General features: G+C 43.7%; 1 protein-coding gene across 1 annotated transcript in view; it reads right to left on the bottom strand.

Moving 5' to 3' along the window:
- The window catches only part of HS2ST1 (heparan sulfate 2-O-sulfotransferase 1), a 337,601-nt gene that overhangs the window by 131,472 nt on the left and 182,216 nt on the right, over positions 1-23,913 (bottom strand). Inside the window, exon 2 of the mRNA XM_085602124.1 lies at positions 4,770-5,008. Coding sequence (XP_085458250.1) covers positions 4,770-5,008 — 239 coding nt within the window. The remainder of the gene's footprint in view (positions 1-4,769; positions 5,009-23,913) is intronic.

Below are 23,913 nucleotides of genomic sequence, written 5' to 3'. Positions count from 1 at the left end.
TGTTGATCAAGGTCCATTTCATCATGCTTGAAGACTCAAGAACTGTCCATACACAACTGGTTTGTGTTTAAAGAGAATACTGAAAATAACGTGACCACATTCTCAAATAACCTTCAATGATTTTTTTGCCTGAAAGGTATTTGAGGCACAGCCTTCTACAGCGTGCCATTCAATGCCCCTAGAGATGGAGAAAAACCAAGCAGCACTGGTCCATTAGTGAATAAAAATCAAGAGAATTCATTGAGAACAAAATAAACTTAGTGTTGCTGCCACCATCATTATAAAAGGTAGTAGAGTGGAATATTTTCTTGGTGGACATATTGTCGCTATCAAGCTCAGACACGATTCCATAAGCAAACCTTCCCATAAATCTCTTACCAGGCTTTCTCTCCTACTGGTCTCAGATCACAAGCTATATTGAAATAGAAGAAAAATAAGCCTTGGTGCAAAGTAATTGCTGAGCAATGAAAGTGACCTTTTTAAAATCTTAGAATATTCTTTAGAAACAAAAGTTATTAGGACCTTCAACCCTTCCCCAAGATATAATAAGGTGAATATGAAGAGAAGATTAATAGGTAGCAATATAGAAAACATTTTGGAAAGCAGACCTATTGTATTGTGAACTGCAATGGAACTTTATCCCAGTAACTATCAAACTATCTAACATGAACAAGATATCTACTAAAACAGATTTGGAAAAGCCAAGAAGCGTGTAAATAACATTGGAACCAAAACACTACAGTTTGTATTTTGAAGAGCTTAGCAGAATATTGCACACTTCGTTTCAGAAGGTGTAGTCTAATGCCTCCCTCCTTGGAAATGAGCACTTCCGTAAGAAGGCCCCAACTTCAAAAACTGCTTTTTCACTGCACATACGCTGGTGGGGTAAAGAATCCTACAGCAAGCAGGGTAGACCACTGCATAAACGACTCTTGTAAACTCACCCTGCACAACTCTTGGATCCTTGATACTTGGTGAATACCATCTTCTGCCTATCAGCCCTTCTCAGGAATATGTGCTCTCTTATCCTCTTTTTTATGTATGGCATTTCCTGCTGCCATCTACACCAAGAATACAAAAGATTGTCCCCTCCTTTTTCAGAATTCTCACTAACGTACATTCTTACAATGTAACCCAAGCATTCCCCAACAATGATATAGCAAAATATCACTCCTCTATATGGACACGAGAAGCACTGGAAAACCACAGCGATGCATGTCCTTGACACGATGAGGACGCTGAAACACCTTTGAGCATTGTCAAGCAAAGCTGGAAAAAATATTTTGAGGATTGCTACCAAGCACATAAGTAACATGGTAGGCCTTGAAAGTGATAAGACATCCAAATGCTTGTTTGATAACACAATCATATCAACAATAGAAGCTGCAAACAAGCTCTGACACAATTCTTACAGGGTAGTACTGCCAATTCCAACAACTCATCAAATGAACCCTTCTGCATCATTTGAGGTATAGAGTTTCCACACCCCAACCCTTAAGGAAGCAACTGCTGACGATCCTTTCAAATAACTGTTTGGTTGTCTAATGTAGTTCCTCCACTCAAAGTCAGACACTGTTTGAGTCAACGAAAATCCCCAGCATCCCCACTCTAACCAAACTCTTCCAATGACTCAAAAGTCCAGATCTCACTCTCTTAATATCTGGAAATCAAATGTCATAATTATCCCTTCAAAATGTAATCAGACAACTTAGACATGCAATTCTACAGCAGTATATCTGGCCCTCTCAGTCATTGCTATTCTCCTAATCCATATTATCACGATAGTATTCAGAGGATCAGATTCCTTCGAAAGAGGCTTTACAAAAGCATGCCATGAAGGACTATTGAAAAAAGATGGAGGAAGAGGTTTAGCTTTGCCAGGGACAAAGACTCATCCAAGAATACTTTACTAAAAGTGACCGGAAGAAAATAACTTGATGTTAAAGATGGCAAGAATGAAAAACATAACGTCCACTGCAAAACAGAAGCAAAAGTTGAGAATTAACAACAGAAAGCAACCATTTTGAATTATTCAATTTGGAAATGGGCTGGGTTGGCTTACTGTTAATGCTATAAACACACCACTTGCAAGCAAATAATAATAATAATAATAATAATAACTATACTGACATAGCATACGTTACCACTTGTCTGGACTCTAGCGCTGACAAGTGTCAAATATTAACTGACCCAATGGTACTAATTTTATAGAACTCAGAAGTACGAAAGATTGAGTGGACCAACCAAGACTTCAGTCTGTAGACCTTCAAGTTACACATACATACAATGGATGCAGTAGCCAATTGTGCTATTTTACCAACGTATTCACATGAGATACTGCCTACATGTTTTAGAGGCTCCATTAAAGGGAGGCAGGATCATACCATTACACCATTCAATCAAAAAAGGTCATTTTGAGCATTACATTCCCAGAAAAATATCAAAAACTGAAGTAGTAACTGTGGAACCAACAATCAATTATTTCTGAACAAAGAAACAATAAAAAAAAGAGACCAGGTTGACTAGAAATATATAGCTACAAAGATTACTTATAGATTGAAAATGAAAGAATGTAGAGTCACCAACTTCAAAATAATGTTCGTAGAAAGCAGATGAAAAAGTGGCACTGGAAAGTAAAGTAATGATACCAGTGGTGTAGAATTCCTATAGCCCAACGCCCAATACATAATATTTGGGGTAAAGGACAACATGTGTTAATGTTTATTTTGTCCTTGGGACAGGTAGGCCCAACCACCCTGCAGCACAAACCCTTTGGCTGCCAGTATACACATTATGGATCAGGTAAGGGCACTGTCTGCAGTTAAGGTAATATTTGTGTGCACAAGTTAATGCTGTTCGAACTTGCATTTATGGTTCATTACTACAAAGCCTTTATTGTTAGGGTGAGCACTCTAAGGAAATGTTGTAATCTCGGACTGCAGTAATGTCAATGGTTCCAGTATAAAAATGTGTATACATGTTTGCAAAGTTTATCAATAAGAGGCTACATATAGTGCTCCAAGAATTCTCTCTGGTTAGATGCAAATATCTGCAGGACCTTGAAGGCAAGACTGATGATTCTTTGCTTTCAAAACAAAATAGTCACAAAAAATGCAACTAGGAAAAATAATTCTTGCTAAACTACTGTAAAATGTTAGGTACCATTTATTGGAGTCATCATTTTGTAAAATGTGTTGATGCAAGCTAGTATTTGCAAAACAATTCCTAATGGAGTATAAGTGCAAGCAGGGTCAAGAGGATTATGGGAAACACGCAAATAAACAAGCATTAGCAAAGACAATAGTTCTTACATTGGTGGTCAGCCTTTTGGTTTTGTCAATGCATGGCTTGTTTTGACATGGTTTTTGTAAAACTGTTATAATGGTGAGGGCCCGGCAGCTCCCACAATAATAAACATTGGCAAAAACCAAAAATATTTTTTGGTCTCAAAATGCACACATTGCCACAGTAGTTCCTAGCACTGAAGTCAACTACTTTGCGTGCCGATGTGCTTATTGTGAAAGAGCAGACTGCAGTCACTCACAGTGAAGCCAGCCGATAGAGATATAATTTTAATAAAACCAAAAGGTCTCGGTTAACACTAGATCTAATTAGGGGCCCAATTCTTAAATATAGCCACTAAAGTGCACCCATGGTATACGTCCTTGCATTAGCGCAGATTTACGGCTTTCATGAACTAACAAGAATTTACAGAAGCATCCCAGGAAATCGTACTGCTAGAAAGTATTTGTGAACTGCATTTTTGCACAAGCAAATATGCATGTGTAGATTTGCTCATGTGAAAATCTGTTAAACGTTTACAAGTTCACTTTCCTTCCAACCACTTTTTTCCCCCCAATCCTGGAAGAAATGTAACTTTTACCTTTGACAGAAGTAAATTTCCAAACTTTCTCAGTATGGGAAAATAGTAGAGAAGAGCTAGTGAAACCCCTATAACATGCAAGTTAGTAGGGTTGCACTAATTCAAAAGGGCATCCAACCCCGGAACTAAAGATTTTTGCTTTTTTCAGTCCCAGTATGTAAATCTGTGGAAAGGTGGTAAAATAATGGAATTGCCAGTATTCAAACCCCACTATAGTATGAGCCCCAACATAATCAGAGAGGCTATTATCAGAGCTCTTATAAAGTGAGATTGTTGCCACACAACGTGGCACCAAAGGGACAAGTGGATTTTGTAAAGGGACAAGTGGATTTATGAAGCAACCTGCCCCATGGACAAGTAGATATTTTATAAAATTCCACAGCCCTACTGTTAGTATGATGCATTATAAAATAAATAACACGATATGTATGAAATAGTAGAATTTTAAGGGGGGAGGGGGGGTTGCATAAAATACATTATGGACTCTGGAAGTTAATACTCAGTTTGACCATTTATGGCCGTTTAGTGTTATTTTGAAATATTCCTACTATTTATTGCCCCTGTAAAATAATCTGCAAACTATACTATTGATTGAATGTTTATGAAAATGTACCATTAAAGGCAAAAAAGAAAACAATCATCACAATATCAGGTTCATATCTCTGTTCTGAAGGGCAAACATAGGAAAAACATTTAAGGTACACTATTGTCAACACAATTTATGGTTCCATACAAGTTGTAAATGTGCATGAAAATGTGCATTTAATCTATCTTTCCTTTAAACTTCAACTACCAATGTAAATAAACACTCAACCCGTCATAACCATCCACTTTCTGCAGGGCTAGAAATGCTAGATTTCTAGGGAAGAGACATTAACCGTCTTACCTGATCTTGCAAAGACATCACAGGATTATTTTTGGTTGTATTTATATGAAGAACGTGATACTTGTTTTTGGCACACAGGTCATAGGCAATGTTTGTAAACGACGTGCTCGCAGTCTTAGGTACTCTGTTATAAATTATCACTATGTCCTCCTCTTCGTCGAGCGCGCAGTCCAGCCGCGTACCGTCCATCATGTGACGCTGCTCGATTTCTCGCACTTCATGCCGTGCAATTGCTCTTTCTGTAGTTAAGAAAAGCTCCATCAGTATTCAACAAGGCATTATGTATAGCACAAAAAAACATTCACATAAGTCTAAAACACAACAAGTATAGTGGATCTTTTTAAACTTTTAAAGTGTGGAAAAAGGGCATGTAAAAAGTGGTATTTAGATGTAATACTGGTGTTGACTGTCTTACACCCATCCACATACTTTTAGAATGTTGGTACACTCATTATATAAACAGTTGTGTTATATGGCCTGAAGGTAGGTACTGACCAGGAGTTTAAAACAAACTATAACCAGCAGATTAGTGCGTTTGTGGTAATAGTCCACTGACAGATGTCAAGTCGCGCTGCGGTCCAACGCGGCGGCACGGATTTGAGAAGGTACAGGTCTCATGAAAAAGAGGTGAGCCTCATTCCACATCTGGCAATGATATAGATTTGGTTATTACAACGGGAGCAGTGGAAGGTGAAACGCCGCCCAGAATAAGGTCAGCATTTTGTTGGTCCTCTTCCGAGTAATGCAAGGGAATACTCAACCGGAGGAGGTGCAGTGGAGCCTTACTGGCTTCAAAGAGTAAGACTGAGATCACCTCCTTCATTGCCACCAGGGTAGGCTCACCACTGCCTCCTTCAACTGAACAGCCATTTTGACCCAGTGCTCAGAGGAGAAGTGGGCCAGGAAGAAGTGAAACACCCTAGTCAACTCATTTCATCACACACCTAGGTGAAGATGGATTTTCCTATGTAGTCCCTCTCTGCTTGGGTATTATCACCAAGTGGAAACATTTATGCTCACCTCAGCAGATGGCAAATGTTCTGTAATAAGAGCCTGGGCACTGTTCTGGAGCAGTTCAGAATCAGGCATAAGTCCTAACAACCTCAACTTGCACCAACTACTACATCTGCTACCGAAAAATCATCGGAAAAAAACTGAAATCCTAATCTACAGGAATAAAAGCCACACCATCAGGCATTTTAAGAGACATTGGTCATGGAATGGATGGGCAAACCCCAAGTTACCGGAAATAAATGCAGTACTTTTGTCTCCCCTTCTGAACTAAGTATTGTATTAAGCGGCATTTGAGGCTTTCCGTGGAATTGCTTTGTTTAACAAAATCTGAAGTCCTTGGGTGGATTGATAAAACTACAAGACTGGTTGAAGCCTGAGTCAAAGAACAAAGCTACCAGTGTGACCTTCACCAGGCATCTGCTAATGTACGATCAAATATGGCTAATGTATTGATGTTGGGCAACGCACTTGTGTTGTCTGGAGAAAACAAGCATTGGCATAGCCAAGAGGTCTCACTTTGTTGGCCTTATAAGTATTTAACCATGTAGCACATAATCTGAGTGCTATAAACATCTGTTACTTCACGTGGCACAGGTGAATGGACACACACATCCTAGGATAGGCTACCGTGCTATTTAATGAAAATAGGATAAAGTCCCTTCAAATTTTTTTTTAAAGTGCATTTTTGTAACAAAGAAGCTTTGACACAATAGGCCCATTATGACACTGCATTAAGAAGTACATTTCTAAAATGTTTTAGTTGTACAACTAGTTGTCTGAACTTAAATACCTGAAAATGCTTTTATACGAGATTATGAAAAAAACAAAAAGAGCTTGTGAAATAAGATATAACAGAGGAATGTTAAACCATGACATTTTAAATACCCAAAACAATAAATCATTAAAAACTAAACAATCACATTGATTCTCTTTTTAAAAAATCTGCTAATAAAACACCTCCAAAACCTATTTAAAATGCACGAAATGGAGAAATACTGTTGATACTGTATTTTAAACCGTAAAGTTACTTTGAAGATGTGCACGCACAAATTTGCAGTAGTTCCTTTCACTGCCAAACAAAAACTGCTGCAAAACTCGGGAAAGGAGCAGTTACAGATTGGTTCCATGCATCGTTTACCACCGCTTCCTTGGCTGCTTGTTGATTAACACAGAGGGAGCCAGTCTAGTTACCCCTTCACATGCAAGCCTCTAACCACCAAATATTATTTACAAGCAACACTAGCAAAAATGTAAAGTAAAACTATAAATAAACCAGGTAAGCTTACAGCAGGCGTGGACAAAAGCTATAACAAAAGGCCAGACATAATATAGCACTGGAATGGCAGTGCAGGGACACAACATGAAAAAGCAACTACCCAGAAGCACAATTCTTATCCAGGGAAGGTTAGTTAAGGCCATTTATATATTACATTTTAGCAGGGATCACATGTGAATGCTGTAACTAGAAAATGCAACATTGTACATAAAAATGTAATAACAAAAACTGCTATCAAGCTGTAAGTTTACGAGCTTGTAAGTGCTAAGTTTATGGGGCGAAGGTATTGTATTGTAATTGCATTTATATAGCGCTTACTACCCATGATGGGGTGTTGAGGCGCTTTTTTGGCAAATAGCACGTTACTCCGGAACCCATAAAAGATTAGTGTTGAATTAGTATAGTGAACTATGAAAGTCATTTGAGTGATGGATATGTTAGTCAGTTATTTGAAGTGAGAAGGGTAGCGGAGGGATAGGGGAGGGAAAAAGGTTTGCATTTATATAGTGCTTGCTATCCCTGATGAGGTGTTGAAGTGTTTTTTCAGTGAGTAGCACACTACTCTGGGACCCATAGAGGATTAGTGGTGAATTAGTAAAGTGAAATATGAAATTTGAGAAGTGTACACTATTTTGATTGAAAGGATAGTGGAGGGATAGAAGATTAAAAAATGTAGAACCTTTCTTTTTTGTTGTTGATTTTTTTGGTTTGTTTTGGAGGTCATTGCAGTAAGAAGAGGCTTGGGATGAGTAAAAAGGGATGTGGAGGGGAAGAGACAGAGGAAAGAGTTTAGAAAGGCTTGTTTTGGGGGATTGGTCTAGTAAAGAGGTGTCAGATGATGCAAGGAGGGGAGAGTCTAGAAAGGGTTATTTTGGAGATCATAGTAGCGGTATGGTGTTCAGGATGAAGGAGAGAGTGGATGTGGAATAAGGGTATAGGGTGAGAGATAGGGTAGTGTATTGGAAAGAGTAGTAGAAAGAGGTTTGAGAAGAGTCAGAGTTGAGGTAGAAGATATATATAGAGAGGTATAAGGTGAGAATAGGGTAGTGCATAGGATAAGCTGAATTAGAAGAAAGTAATACATATATAGATCCATCAATCAATCAAGCGAGCCGAAACGCGTAATGGCGACTGGTGCGGGGCTATAAATCGTTTCTGCACCAATTCCGGGTCCGTGTCCGTCTTTGGGGAAGTTCCAGTAAGATACGGAAGATTGTGATATATAGATCCATATGTACATGGAAAGTAAATAGATGCATAAAGGAAGTAACTATATGTAGATTAAAGATATTGATAGAAGTGTAGGGTGAGAAATAGGGTAGGGCATTGGAAAGAGTAGTAGATCGAGGTTTGAGATGAGTCAGAGAATTGAGGTAGAGGATATATTGAGAGAGGTATAGGGTGAGAAATTAGAGTATTGCATTGTATGCTTATTTAGGAGAAAAATGATATATAGATCCAAGTACATGGAAGGTATACAGATGCATAAAGTAGGTAAGTATATGTAGATTAAAGATGCATTAGATAAACTCTGGTTTTCAAGTGTTGTACTTAAAACTTTATTTTAAAACATTCAATTCTAGCAAAGCAATACACATATATAGGTACATATCTATAATACAAATAAATGTGTATGTACAGAGTGATATGCTGTATATTTCTGTTCGCTTCTGGTTACTTATGTGGGGAAGAGCCAATTCTGGAGTAGTTTTCTTAAGATAAGGTGGTTGTCCGTGGATCTCATGGGGGGGGGGGGGGGGGGGGGCAAAGAGTTCCATAGTTTGGCTGCTTGAACAGAGGAGGATGTGCCACCCATGGTTTTTTGGTCATGTCTTGGGATTTTGAGGCGAGGTGCCACTCTAGAGCAGAGGTTCCTTTGTTGAATGTGTTTGGTGATTTTATTCCTGATGAAGAGGGGTCCCGAACCATGTATCACTTTGCGGTTTCACTTCTGAAGGAAAAGAGTAAGCGAGGGGCCAGGCAGATGGATTTATCAAAATTAAAGCCGGACTTGTTACCCAACACTGCTAGGCATTTGGGACTTGTAGTTTTGTTTTCTGATGCAAGCAGGGCTTTAAGTGGGATGAAAAAAGAGGGGCGGGGGGGGGGGGGGAAATGGGTCTCAAAGGGGTGTGGCTGATGTTATTAACGGCGTGACTGATGTGATGGAGGGCATAGCTTAAAAGACACCTAAGCTAAAAATCTGTGTTTAGCATAGTGTGCCGCCCAACTGGTATTTTGCTGCTTCTGTCATTGCATCCACATATAGAATACAACAAGTAGCACTACACCTACAAGCCAGGACTATTGGCTTTGTCTTTGGTCGTTAGTTGCATATGACAAATAAGCACAAACAACGGCTTTGTTGCATATAGATAGCATTGAAAATGCTTCAGTTCTGAAATGATGAGACTATGAAAGAATAATAGAGAGTCTCTTTGAAGTTACAATTTTTTTTTCCCCCCCCTCAGAGGCTGGAGGCTAGGGACCCGCCTTGGCACCTGCTTTTTAGGTCTCGCCTTGCTATCGCGTAAGCGATGGCAAAGCGAGACTATTGTAAAAGGGCATTTCAAAGTGCTCCCAAAAAGCGGATTGCATTGCTAGCACGCGCACAATCACGCGCTTGGTGCCGCCATGCACTCCGCTTTTTGGGAGCACTTCAAAGGGTTCGCTCCCCCGCCTGGAATGCGCCTCCCTGCCCCCAAGCGCGCGCGCGCCACGCTCCGCCGGGCTTGTTTGTTTTTGCATGATCGCGATCACTTTCACTTTCTTTTCGCGTGCTTGTTATTTCTAGGCATTGGGAGATTAAGGGATTCGCCCACAATCACAGGCTTTTGAGCGGACGCCGAGATTCGTCCCTGGCTCCCCAGTACCAACAATAGCGATCGCAAAATCGCTTTCACTGCCGCCTGCTACTTGTTTTAATTAGCTTGTGCTGGTTTCTAGTGCCACTGTACCGACATTAATAACTGGTGTGTGACTGTGTGCGTTGTGTCTTTTTCTCCATTACAGAATGCATGAGAGCTGGGTGAGTCTGCAAAGGGGCCATCCCGTGTGGAGATAAAACAGCTGTCTTCCCCAGTCCTGCGTCTCTCACAATCGCCAACAGGAGGCACTCTAGGATGTTACCTTTTTCGATGTCTGCTGGGGTCTTAAGATGTATTGTGGCCTCACTCGCAGAAAGGCCCTTCCAGGCCTCACCTGTCCTGTGCATCGTCGATGGATGCAAGGGGGTGCTTTTTAGAAGCTAGTGTTAGAACGCTTAACACAGGAGTAATCCCACAACACACCCATGTGAGTGCTTGCAATTTGTGCAAAACCCGTTGTGCGCCAGCTTGTCTAACTCCGCACACTTGCCTCTATGCAGAAGTCCGCTTGCTTGGATATTGCAGACTTGAAAATATTACTGTAGTTCGTTTGCTGTGGGAATGTGCTAGACTGTGCACGTGCACTACAGTTAAAGGGGTGCATTCAAGGATGCTTATTTTCAACTTAATTTAATAATAGTTTCTTGTTCTTGACTGATCCTGTGCTATTTATTAAATGTAAGCATATTTTTCTTGAGCCTTTCATTCACAAATAAATTGCTTCTAGCATTTTTCATAAACGAGTGAGAGGAGATGTGGCTTAAGGGCCAGAGCTGTTGGCTTTGGAACTGGGGAGCCAGGTTCATGTCCCGGGTTCGGCTCAATTTTCTGTGATTTGGGACAGATTATTTAATATACCAGTGCCTCAAAAGAACAAGCATTTGCAATGCAATAGGTCTCCCATTTACGAGAGTTTAAGCTATTGGCATTATAAATGACAATGCCTCTTATTTATGTTTAAAAAACGAAAACAAAAATAAAAGGTATTGTTATTTGCAATGTCAATAGCTCAAACTCGCGTAAATGCGAGACCTATTGCATTGCAAATGCTTGTTAGAACTGGCAGTGCAGAGCAGCGGGAGGACCCGACCCACTTAAAGCTCTGGATGCAAGTCTCCATTTGCTTTCATTTTGTGTTTTTCTGCACAATTGTATCCCGCCCAGTGAGTTTCATTTACAACTTGGCGTACTCGATGGAGCACAACAGAAGCAGACAGAGTCCACACAAAAAGGATAATGCTATTTACCATCAGCTTAGCTCTGTTGGAGTCGGCAGAATGTTGCAGCAGCAGACGGCCCGGGGAGCCCTCACTAACACTGGTTAGCTTGCCCACTCTTGCTGCAGCTGGTCACCTGACTCAAAATCGGCACCTCCAGTTTAGTTTACAACCTGTTCTTCTAAATCGGATCATTCTACAGAATCTACTACTGGATTTGAAGGTCAATGGCTACAGTATTTTATTTTACTTTTTTTTGTACGCCACAGATGCTTCTGAAAATACATGCATCTAATATTATTGGGAAACATGCTAATAAAAACAAAGCTTTGTTTTCAAACCCAGGGTCACTTGCAACGAGCTATGGCCGTAGATTATTCACCTAAGCACCATGTGCCATTCTAGAACTCTATCCTAGAAAACAGTACGAAATGCATCCCTGAGTAGAACTGCGAAGAGCCATAGCATGCTGAAATAGATATTTATTAGACCATTGTAATGATATGCCAGGCAACTTTACGGACAAAAACATAAAAAACAAGCATTGGCAAAGCTTCGGCTGAAAGTTAGAGGGAAAAGCACTATGTTGTGGCCAGCCCTAGCAGTTACTTCTGACGGGGGTGCTGGGGGAGTGGGAGAGGGCCAAGAAACAGGAGGGAGGGGGGGGGGGGGCAAGTCATGACACATCAGTAGGGAAGAGGACATGGGACAAGCTCAAACAACGGGCAAGGAAGGAGGTTGGAGGAGGAGGCCCAACGGGCAAGCAAGGATGCAGGCGGGGGCCCAGGGAAAGCACAAACTACAGGGGAGCAAGCCGCATCAATGATGAGAAGAAGAAACAAGCAGTGGGTTAAAGAATTTGCTCTACGAACTACTATCGTACATTAAACAATTTTAAAATGGAAACTGCTAAATGTTGTGTACAGTCGTGTAATCACTACGTCGTCAACAGGGTTGGATTTGGATCAAAAATTGGCCTGGGCACACCAAAAAAAAGTGACCCTCATTTGCATATTGCCTTTCCGCAAAACACTGCTCCAGCGAAGTTTTGCATAGATTAGTTCACACTGCTGAGCCACACATGAATGTAAGTGAGACCACTTCTGATCAGGCACCCTGCCAACGCTCAATCAGCATACATTAATGGGCCAGCCCAGCGAGGGAAAGGGAGTGATACCTCCGCCCATCTGCCTCTAGAAAGGCCACTCAGGCACCCAAAAAAGCAGCCCGCAGCTAGAACTCAGCTACCGGCGCTTCGGCCATTTCCCGAGCACCCGCGTTACCAATCCGACCCTGATCATCAATGATGCAGAGAGTGCAGTAGTGTTATCGGACCCAGTATTACCGCTTTTCTTGGAACTGCTCAAATGTTCAGATGCAACGGTAATAATAACAAAGACCCGTTTTGCAACAGACTGCATGTGAGGCACACAATTTGCCCGCTTTCTCATATTTTGCATAGCAAACTTTTTAAAAAGGTTTTGAAGTTGTAATATGTTTTAAGTTAATAAAACAGATAAACTATTCTGAAGTGTATGTTCATGCTGAGTGTAACTTCAACGCACTTGCAGCTTGGAACCTGTAGTGTAGGTTGTACCTACACTTTGTGTTAAATTTATATAAAGTGTCTGAAGGGCATGAAAACACGAAATTCGATAAGGAGTGACTTATCACAAATTCCAAAATGAAACAAACTACAAGACAACATAATATGCAAGCAAGGTAATGATATTTTGCACCAAATTGTGTGCACCTGGGTTGTCATTTTGCGTTTTGCACAAACATTGGGCACATGTAATGCGGTCCCCAAACAGGCATGTATACAAGTCTTTGTTTATAGCATAAAGGAGCTAAAAACCTCAAAACGCCTGGGTGGACATCAGTTTTAGTGACTAACATATCTAGCAGAGTCCCCGAATTTACCACACTGTGTGATCCTGGACCTAGTCTTTTCCTTTGTCTGACAAACTCACCAATTTGAGAACGCTTGGAAAGGGCTTAACGCCACTGTTTGGCGATACAAGGATGGACATCTGCATCTTAAAAGAGCATCTCCAGTTCCCGGGGAGGCCCTTGGCGCCTGTACATTTAGTTATTCGATGGCATTAAAATGGGATTTGCCTTTTTGTCCGAGGGGTGGGCTCCGCCACCCTTCTAAAAAATGAACTGCTGATTAGCTCTCCAAAGGTACTTTATATAATGATTTTATATCCCCAGCACAACACTCAATGCTCATTCTGACTAACCCACATGCCACGCGGGTGTGATGCCAACTAGGCTCGGAGCTGCCTGCCAGCGATGCCATGCACTGTAAACAGATGTGCCACTTGATGATCGAAGGAGGGAGAAGTTGGTTCTGCCCTGACCCACTGGGCACATATAAGTGGCACAGAGTGAATATGAATCACTGTTTCGTGTAGTGCTTAAACACAAGCATATGCAAGCGCAGCAACAACTTAACGATATTTATATTAACATCGTAAAATGCTAATGTGCCCCTTTGGACCAGGTCACACACATCTTTGCAGCAGACACGCTAGCGCACCATCTTGTCAAAAGTTAAAATGAAACACTTATCGTCTCAAGAGTATATATTTACAACCATTCACAAGATACTCTGCATACATTTAGCTTGCAGTGGGTCCCAAACTGTGTGCTTGGTGGCGCTGGCTAGTTTTTGAGGCGAACCTGGGTGCCATGGCCCACAGATAGGGAACCACTGCAAGAGCATAAACAAGCATGGGTGGGGTTAAAAATGCCAAAAAGAAAAGCCGCATGTAGTGTAGCTGCAGTGGTGGCGGCGGCATGTTCAACCTATTGGGGTCATATTAAAGTTAAAGACGTTTTTAGCCAAAAATAAGTATTTACCTCAGGAAAAGGTCATGGAGGTGCTAAATAAGGAGAAGGAGCCAGCACTCGAAAATATCATGGTGCAGCGAACCGCTCCTCAGAAGGTGGCACGCATTCCTCAGAGCCAGAATGAGCCTTCTGTGAAGAGAAGGCGGCCCGGGGGTGGAGTTAACACTAGGCCTGGGCGAAAATTTCGTTCCGTTCGCGGAAATTGCGATAATTTGACATTTTTGCGTTCCGCGGAGAGTGCGAAAATGTCAAAATTGCCGCATTCCGCAGCTTGGCGATAATTTGTTTCTTGCTCGCGCTGTAAAATAATACATTCTCGCGCGCCATCGCCTTACCTGAATCCCTGCGTTTGCCGACAAGTTTTCTTGATCCGGTCACGTTCTCCATGAAATGTTGTATTGTTTTTAGCCATTTGCGCTGTCTCGCGACAGTTCGCGCCCGCAGTGACGTCATGCGTCGCACGATCACGTCTTTCTTCTCGCGATCATGCACCGCGAGACAACTGAAAACAAGATGGCCGCACCCGCGAGCAACCGCATGGGTAAGTTGGCGAGCCGCAACCATGCAGAAAATCTCGCGAACATGCGGGAAAGAAACTTCTGCATCTTCGCGATATTTCTGCGTGTTTGCGATAATTTTGAACATTTTCGCGATAATTTGCGAAAGTGGATTTCGCAAATTCCGCCCACCCCTAGTTAACACCCATGCGGGACGCAGGGCAGGGGCGGAGAATGAGCGGTAGGGTCGAGATTAAGAAAGGCCTGGGAGTTGTAATGATGCTATCAGACCTTGAGGAAGAGATTAAAACATTGAACGAAGTCAGGAAGGTAGGCGTGGCCAGCAGGCAACAGGGCATCATAGGAAATGTAGTCCCACTGGCCCCAGAAGCTTTTACTCAATTAGAACATCAGGAAATAAGTAACAAGAAAAAACAAGTAACGCGGGTAGGAGATCAGCGCGCCTGGCCGATGTATGCTGCCAAAGCTGCCCCGCTGTTACCCACAGACCTCCCATGCCTGCTGTCTGCTACCAAGAAGGGAGTGAGCTCTTAACACACCACTGATCGTGCGACCGGAGTCGTCGCAGCAGCTCCACTCGAAGCACAACAGCTGGTCATTTCCGGCTTGGGAGGAGGTGGGAGTGACGAATGCTGCAATAAAACGTAACCAGCTATGGGCCTAAAGCTGAACATGCACCCACAGTGTAACACGAGCAGAAAAAAAAAAAATTATAATAATAATAGTCCCCCCCAAGCAACAGATAAATAACCAAGAAGTAAACATACATTACTTTGTCCCTGCTCCCTGGGAGGAGCGAAAGAAAAAAAGGATGGACAAAAAGGTAGGACTGATCACTAGCAAGCATGTTTTTTTTAAAGGACATTGAAACAAACAAATGAAAAGCAGGGGGGAATGGCTTTAAGCCAAGAGAAGTATATACTAAAGTACATACAAGAGGTCTCAAATGCTCGGCCTAAAAAGGGGATTGCTTTATATGTTGACAAAGATTTTTCTGGAAAGGGTGATAAACGGGGTGTTTAATAAGTAGGTGTGGTGTTCTTTTTCTCCAAGATCTGCAGGGGACCATACATTTACACTAACTTCAGTATACCCCTCAAAAAGTGGGCAATGTAAGTTACAGTCTGTCAAAAGCTGGCATCTTTTTGGGGGTGAACACACTTTAAGTGGCAATCTAAGAAAGACCCCAGACTTAGGTTGCACTGGTACATATTCGAATATTTCAAAAGTATATGAGCAGATGCCAAGAACGGGTACTTGATCCCGCTATTCGTGTTCTGGTGCATTTAGCGCTTTTTCTTAACACAAAATGCATCCTTGCGTCCATTTTTGATGCAAGGGAGCATGTTTTCTTTAAGAAATAGCAAGAAAAGCAAAATTACTATTCGCTCATAATTACAAATAATCTTGCAGAATTCGCAGGAAATTCCGCTTGATGACCCTACACAGAATTATGCGAGTTACACCCACTTCGTCTTAATATCCTTTGATTAAACTGAACCAAAACTATTATTAGAAAGATAACAAACCAGACTACATCTTGGAGCAAAAATTGAAAATCAGGCAGAATTAGATATGCATTTGGCCAATACAAGTTCCCAACTGGCTTTTAAAACACACAGAACGAACTGTCAGCAAATACATTAAATGACTTCCGTCCAAAGTTACACTGTAAACTCCATAGATTAAGAACAGCAAAATTTCCCAGGTAAAAAGAAGACCAACGAGGCACTAAAGTCAACCTTTAGGATGGAGGTCTTTATGGCAAGGCCCAGGTTTAACATACCAGGTTTATAATCTTTCACAGGTCAAATAAAAGTTCTTAATGTAGCAAGTTGCCCAGGTAAATACCTTCTTAGAATAAAACATGTTCCATGTGCATCTAGTTTAATACATTACTTTCTTCTGTTATAATGGTATTGTTTGTGTATAAAGTTTTATTTATATCGGAAACACACACTTCATGTCTGTAAAGTGTCAGGCCAGCCCCGTCATTTTCGGTTTTAGACACGTCTCTTTTCAACTCTTTGTGCAGACATCGCATTGATTTTACTTCTTAACGAGTTACCCCCACTGTGTATCTGACAAAAAGTTATAAACCTCAATTATACCCCCCAGCTTAACATGACCTAAAAAAAAGTGTGCTCTCCAGCACAGAAGAACACGTGGAGTTCCCAGCATGAGAATGCGAGAAGGCACCAACCAATGGCTAAAATTCAAATTACAAAGGCTCCCTGGGAGGAACAGAATTATCTTTGTTCCACAGGGTGGCTTTTGAAGGCTCCACTGCCCCAAGTGCCCGCCTGTCTGTTTGCAATAAAAACCGCTAAGACGCTCTTCACGTTGGACGACTTTGCTTTACTTGGAAAGGGAATGTGTGCATGCTTAGAGAAATCTGTAAACATGTAGGTGGGAGACAGAAGACAAAAAAAAAACAAAGAGAGAGGCTTTGAGGAGGGGAAGAACGAGTCCACGATAGAGTGAAGGAGTAGAGTGGGTTCGGAGAACTGAAAGAAAGGAAATGGGGAGGTCTAAAGGAAGAGGGAGAAGAAAAACGTGAAAGAGGAGAAAAAGATGAGATTAAACGAACAAAACAGGAATGCAAAGAACGAGTATAGAACACAGAGTGAAGAGAAGGCAAAGTAAAAGACAGAGGGAAAAGAGATAATGAGAGAAATGAGTGAGTGGGTGTACATGTGTTCTTCGAAGCGTATCCACAACTCGGGGATTATGACGCCACGCCATTTGGCTCTTTTCCAAAGGCTCCTGAATTTTATTTGGCAGGTAAGAACAGGACAGTGAAAAGACTTGTCCTGGAGCAGAAAACAGCGTCACGTACAACAGGGCTCGAGTTGAGGGCAGCCGCCGTCTACCACTATTTTCAGAGGGTAGACGCAGTCTACCCTGCTGCAAAGCTGGCCCCTTTCAGCGGAGTGCCACGTTCCTTGCCTACATCTCCCGGATTTACATGTGCAAGCTGGGCCCATAACAAAGGCCGATGTTAAAGGGCCATTAGGCATCTCTTTGTTAGAGTATCCTGGCTAGGCGCTATAAGAAGACCAACACCTAGATGCAAGGTAGGGGAAATGCTTTGGACTTTGTCCAGTTCCTTTATACAACATATATTTATATTCATGCACTGTAAGAATATCAATACTGGTTGCCTCAGTAGTCACAAATAACATTTTAAATACCACTATTTTGTTTCATTTTTTGTTATAGCGTTTTAGCACTACAGTAGTGCTAAAGCGCTATAAATACAATAAAACAAAATAGTGGTATTTAAATTGCTATTTGTGTATGTGTGATGTAAAGCGCTCTCGCACCCTGCATTGGGATGATTAGTGACACTACTCATCCCAATGCAGGGTGTCAGAGCAACTTACTTCAAATGTACAGATTATTCATTTTTTTAATTATTCATTTTCATGAATTCTCATACAGTGTACCGGTGAGTTATTGAAGAGAACAAAATAAAAAAAATAACCATCAACCAACTCGTGGCTACAATGTTCACATTTGGCTTGGAGGTCGACGGTAGCTCCTTCGCATGCAATACTAAGTTGTCTCTACTGTATGTCAAATCTCTGAGCCACTGCTCTGCTGAGGGACTTTTGGCAATAAGCAGTGCCAGCCTTGCCAGTCTGCCCTGGACACCTTTCAAGAACGGAAGTAGGCTCAATAAGCACATCAGCGGGGAACATTGCAATTCGACCCCAATTATCTTAGATAATTTGGCAACCACCTCAGCCCAGTATTTACACACCTGCCCGCAGGCCCAGGCGCCAAAGGTCTGCCCCCAAGGCACCACACCGCGTACAAGCGTCAGTGTCCCTAAGCCCATATTTAAAGAGTTTGAGTGGTGTGTAATAAACCTGGTGAAGGTATTTAAAATGTATGATATTTAAGTTCCCATTAGAGGTGAGGGTGCTAGTCAGTTGGCAGCAATGTTTCCATTCTTTCTCCGTAAGCTGTGGGTCTAGACATTCATTCCAGTTGTCCAAGCTCTTATTGGATGAAGAGGACCTATCCTCTCTTGCCGCTTGGTAGAGTTTGGTAACAAGCTTGCATCGGGTGGGGGATACAAGTAGTGTGAGCAATGTCAGTGACGTCAGTGGTTCCGCAGGAAACATGGGGAAATGGGCTAGCAACGCTTTTTTCAGTCTGAAGCAGAAAAATGAAAAGTGGCGTCTTGTTCTGAAAATAGTCAATGTCGTCCGTTGTCAGAAAAGTGCCATTGGGATAAAGGTCCTGTAATTTGTCAATTCCCACCAGTGCCAGTGTGCGCATAGCTCCTGCCTCATGAGTCACTGAAATGTCCTAATGGTAAGAAAGAGGCAGCAGCGGAGAGTAGAACAGCAGCTTACCGGCCTCTCGGCCCAGCGCCTGCCGGGCTGCAATTGTCGAGTTGGTAGTGTTAATTGCATCTCGGGCGTGGTCCTATGTCTGTGTGTTAAGATGGAGCTCAACCGACTGGGATGTGTGTCCCAGTGTTTCACCGCTACATGCGAGACAAAATCGTGAAACGTGAACTAAAAATGTGCATACTGTGCGTGCGCGCAACGATAATACAGGTAGATATCGGATAAACTGAAGCCCCCGCGCTTATAGTCGAGAGGGAGTGCTCCTGCCCACCGACCCCGATTGCCACCCCAGATCAGACGGAGGAGCAGGGAGCGCACCGTTTAAAAAAAAAAATGTTGGGTGAGAGGGATCGGTATGTTATTGAAAAGGTACAAAAACTTAGGAAGCACTACCATTTTTATTAGGGAGATACGATCCGCAAGAGAGAGCGGGAGATGCAACCATCTGTCAACTTGCTGAATTCAGGCTCATGTGGAAGTGTACATGCAGTTAGTGGCATCACCACCGATTTAGCCCAATTGATATGTAGCCCAGAAAACTGAGCGAACCAAATGTATTCCCGCAGAACCGATGCCAGGTTATTGCGGGGCTCGCGTATGAAAAGCAGCATATCATCCACATATAGAGAGATGATAATTGAGCGCTGTATAAAATTGAGAGCTGCATGCTTGTGACATTGCCCGATGAGGCAAGCCAGCGGTTCCAGCGTTAGCGCAAACAAAAGCGGCGAGAGGGGGCACCCTGGTCTGGTCCCTCTAGTGATTGGTATAGGGTCTGAAGTGTGGCCTCCCACCCGGACCCGCGCTGTGGGGTTTGTGTACAGTAGTCATACCCAGTTCACAAAGAAAGGAGAGAAACCCATTCATTGTAGAACATAAAAAAAGATAGCCCCATTCTATTGAATCAAATGCCTTAGCAGTGTCAAGCATGACAGCTGCACCGCTGACCCTAAACTTAAGTTCAAACGTAACCTTGTCCCGCCTCTGCAGTGCCTTAGGAGAGATGTGTCATGTTGGTAGGCCTTGCCGCTTTTGGGAAGAGCGGTGCTATTTAAAATGATGTCGCTGCCGTCGCTACTCTACGCCCTACAATATTATCCAGACCCAGTCCCAACACGATACTTCAGGAAAATAGAGGGGTTGCAAAGAGAACTGCTATGGGAGGGGAGGCCCAGGATAGCACTTAAAACTGGTCCTTAGCTGGTATGACGGAGGTATTTTTCTCCCGGACATCTGTAAGTATTATTGGGCTTCCCACCTAGTGCCTATTTATCCGTGCACATATCGCCAACCAGATGACCCTGCATTTAAGATGGACAGGTGGCTACTACCGGGGGGGAATTTTATTAGATTCTTATATTCTAACCCTTGGGGACTGCCCCTCACGGGCCCCACCAAACATTCTGTGACCATTTGGTAATCCGTTAATAAGAGTCTTGGTTGGGACCGTAAGCTCACACTGGCTACGCCGCTGTGGGACCTTTGGATCAAGGGCGCCGTGATCCCCTTTGCCACGCTCCAGCAACAGTATGAACTCTCCACCTCAAAACTATTCGGGTACACACAGATTCGGCACACCATGACCAATGCCTTACAGACGGGCAAACCCCCCCCCCCCAGAGTCATCACCACTAGAGGACCGTTTGCTTGACAGCTACCTTCCCCAAAAAGCAATCTCCTTAACATATAAGAAATTGATTAACACCCCAGATCCTCTTGGGCGGCTGCGAGAGTGCTGGGAGAGAGATGGTCTAGAATTTGATGATTGGGAGTGGCGGGAGGCGGTTGCCTCACCCAGAGAGGTTGCCATCCCGGCTCGGTTGCGACTGGTCCAACTCAAAATACTCCATCATACATACATCACGGGGCTACAACTAGTCCATATGGGGAGGGGTGACTGGTGCGACTGCAAGCGCCGTTGTGGGCACACAGGTACCTTCAGCCACATTATCTGGGAATGGGTCCAGATACAACAGTATTGGCGGGAGATACATGAAGTAATGGAGGAAGTGTTACACAAGACCATTCGTCCAGAGGCAAAGCGATGCCTCTTGAACATGTGGGGACCCACTGATCTAACAACTATCGAGAGGACCTGGGTTACACTGGGGACTATGGTGACCAAACGAGAGATCGCTCGTCAATGGGGAGTAGAGGCCCCACCCACCTTGCCTTCTGGGAGAGGAGTCTGGATTGGTGCATGTTCAGAGAAAAGACGGTATACACAGCACGAGGATGCCCCAAAAAGTGGTCAGCGGTGTGGTCTGGGAGGAACGCATATAGAGGACTGATCTGTGTGGCTCCGGTACATACCCCAGAGGAAGAGCCGTTATCCCCATGACCCAGCTCAAGGGTTATGCTGTTATTAATTATGTAATGTGTATTATTTTGCTATTGTCGTCACTGTGTTTTCGCACTAGGACTGAATTACTTGTCAATTGTCATTTAAGCCACGTCGAATTGTTTTTTTTTCTTCTTTTTTTTCCTATCTAAAACAATAAAAATATATTATTAAAAAAAAAAAAAACATGACATTTGCCACTGGTAGCTCCGGAGATAGGATGTAAAACAGAGCAAACAGTGTGCGCAAGTTATGGGAGGTGGATCGCGTGGGAATGAAGCCAGACTGGTTAGGTAGCACCAGATTTTGGCCACTCGTCTTCAACCGCTCATGCACAATCTACGCCAGGATTTTCACGTCTGTGTTAATGAGCGACAGTGGCCGATACGAATCACAACTCGAGGGCGGCTTGTCCTTAAGTAATGTAATAATTAGTGTCTCACTGAGAGATGGTGGAAGCACACCCAAATCGTAAGCCTCAGCATACATTTCCAACAAGTAAGGGGTGAGCTCTTCAGCGTGGGTCTTATAAAATTTGCAAGAAAACCCGTCAGGACCTGGCGCTTTTCAGTTGGGGAGGGAGCTTATCGCCCCGCTGATATCTTCAGCTGTGATGGGTTGGCCGAGATAGTCTCTCTGACCATCTGATAGCCATGCGATGGCCACCTGCGATAGGTAATCATCTAGTTCAGTAGTGTCCGTTATACCGTGCAAGGTATACAGTTTCGCATACGACTGTCGGAATTGGTCAGTAATGTATGGGGCACTATAATGGTTTCGGCCTGCGTGGTCTGTAATCTTAGTGATTATGTCCTGGCTCATGCGGTTTTTGATCTTAGTAGCTAAGTGATGTCCCGGCCTCCCACCCTCTCCGCAAGAACAAGCCACACAACGTTTAGAGATGTATCACATCTCCTCTTCTGCCAGTTTTGTGTGCTCGAGTATAGCGTCCTTAATAGATGCCAGGGTCGACTCACAGGGTGCAGTCTTGTAGTCCCGCTTAAGTTTTGTCAGAGTAGCCTCTACCTTAGTCAATTGGCCTTGTAGGTCCTTTAAAATGCCGGCTGATGTACCTATGCAGGTGCCCCGAATAGTAGCTTTGAACCCTTCCCAGAGTACCCCAGCGCTGTCTACAGAGCCCTTATTGTGTTCGAAATATTGAGTGATGGCCTCACGAATTGTCTCCACATAGAGGGGGTCCAGCAACGCTTCAGGCCGGAAGCGCCAGGTGAAAGACCTGGGAACTGTTTGTGGTATACAAAGAGTGAGACGGACAGGACAGTGATCGGAGAGTGTGGGTGGTAAGCTCTCCACAGCTGACAACCAGCCCGCCGCCCCCTCGCTCATTAGCCAATAATCAAGGCGAGACCAACTGCCATGCGCTGTGGAGATGTGTGTACCCTCTAGTGTCTCTTCATGTCTGTCTCGCCATATATCCAGTAGCCCCAATTCAGTCACCCCATTGTTACTTACGCGAGCCGCCCCAGGAGAATGTCCCTCCTTGCCACTGGAATGATCCTTACCGGGGTCCAGATGCGTGTTGAGATCTCCCTCCCCCCAATCCCCCCCTGAGAACCACTGCGTCAGGCAAGCTTCGCAGTACAGCAATAAGACGCTCGTATAGAACAGGGTCGCCTATATTGGGACCATACGTGTTGACAATGGTGACTAGCCTACCCGCCAGTGTCCCGTGTACCACAGCATAGCGACCCGCAGTATCAATACGAGTCTGGAGAGCATTGAAGGGAAAGCCTTTCTTGACAAGTGTGAGAACCCCACTGTTGGACTTGGCCCTTCTGGCAGGTTCACCCCCGAGACTTATTGCTTTTTATTGGTGACTTGGTGTAATGATTTTTGGTTTCTGCGCACTTTACCGCTGTGTCCCAGGGTAAAGTGCGTGCGTGTTGTGAGGTTGACCTGCCCTCCCATAGGAATGCATGGGGGAATGTATGTGTCCTGGTAGTTCCTGATGCGTGGGGTGTGCAGGCCCGAGTTTGGTATGTGCGGATTCGTGTGGTTGTATGCTGCGCGATGATGTGTGCGGCGTGCATGTACCTAGTGTGGAAGTGCCACTTCTAGAAGTGGGCACTTCAGTGTGCAGTATGAAATGTGTGGCTTGTCTGGCGATTGGCTGGTGGAGGTCATGTGACGGACTAGGGAAATCCCCAGAGTCAGGAGGAGTCACCCAGTGGTGAATGGGAGGTTAGCATACTGATGGCTGGGGAGGAGTATACCTGGGTCCTGAATAGGACAGGGCTTTCCCCACACACTGCTGGCTCCGGACCCTGTGGTGCGTCTGATGACCCTAGCCCTGCCAGTGAATAGGGAGAGGGGCTGAGCAAAACAAAGTGCTCAGGAACCAGATGTAACTGGTTCGCCCCTTCCCTGCACCTTCAGACAAAGACTTTTACTGTATAAAAAGGGGCTGTGTCCCCTTACAGGGTGTTCTCTTGCAGGATCATCTGGAGGGGGCCTGCTGCTGCTGCTGGGCGCCAGGAGAGACCGCCACTGGGGACCGCCTCCCTGCTGGAGGGCCCTGTGTGCTGGCTCTGGGCCCAGCCTTTGCCCCCCTGTTCTTGGAGGACTTTCTGCTGGACCTTTTTGACTTGCAGCGCCTGGGAGCGCTTTTATGGGCTTAGAGCGCTGTTTTCCTGGACTTGCTATTTCTAAGCGCCTGGGAGCGCCTTT

The sequence above is a fragment of the Triturus cristatus genome, chromosome 4_2 (genome assembly GCF_964204655.1).
Source record: "Triturus cristatus chromosome 4_2, aTriCri1.1, whole genome shotgun sequence".
Taxonomy (NCBI): Eukaryota; Metazoa; Chordata; class Amphibia; order Caudata; family Salamandridae; genus Triturus; species Triturus cristatus.
This window is presented reverse-complemented; position numbering and strand designations above follow the sequence as displayed.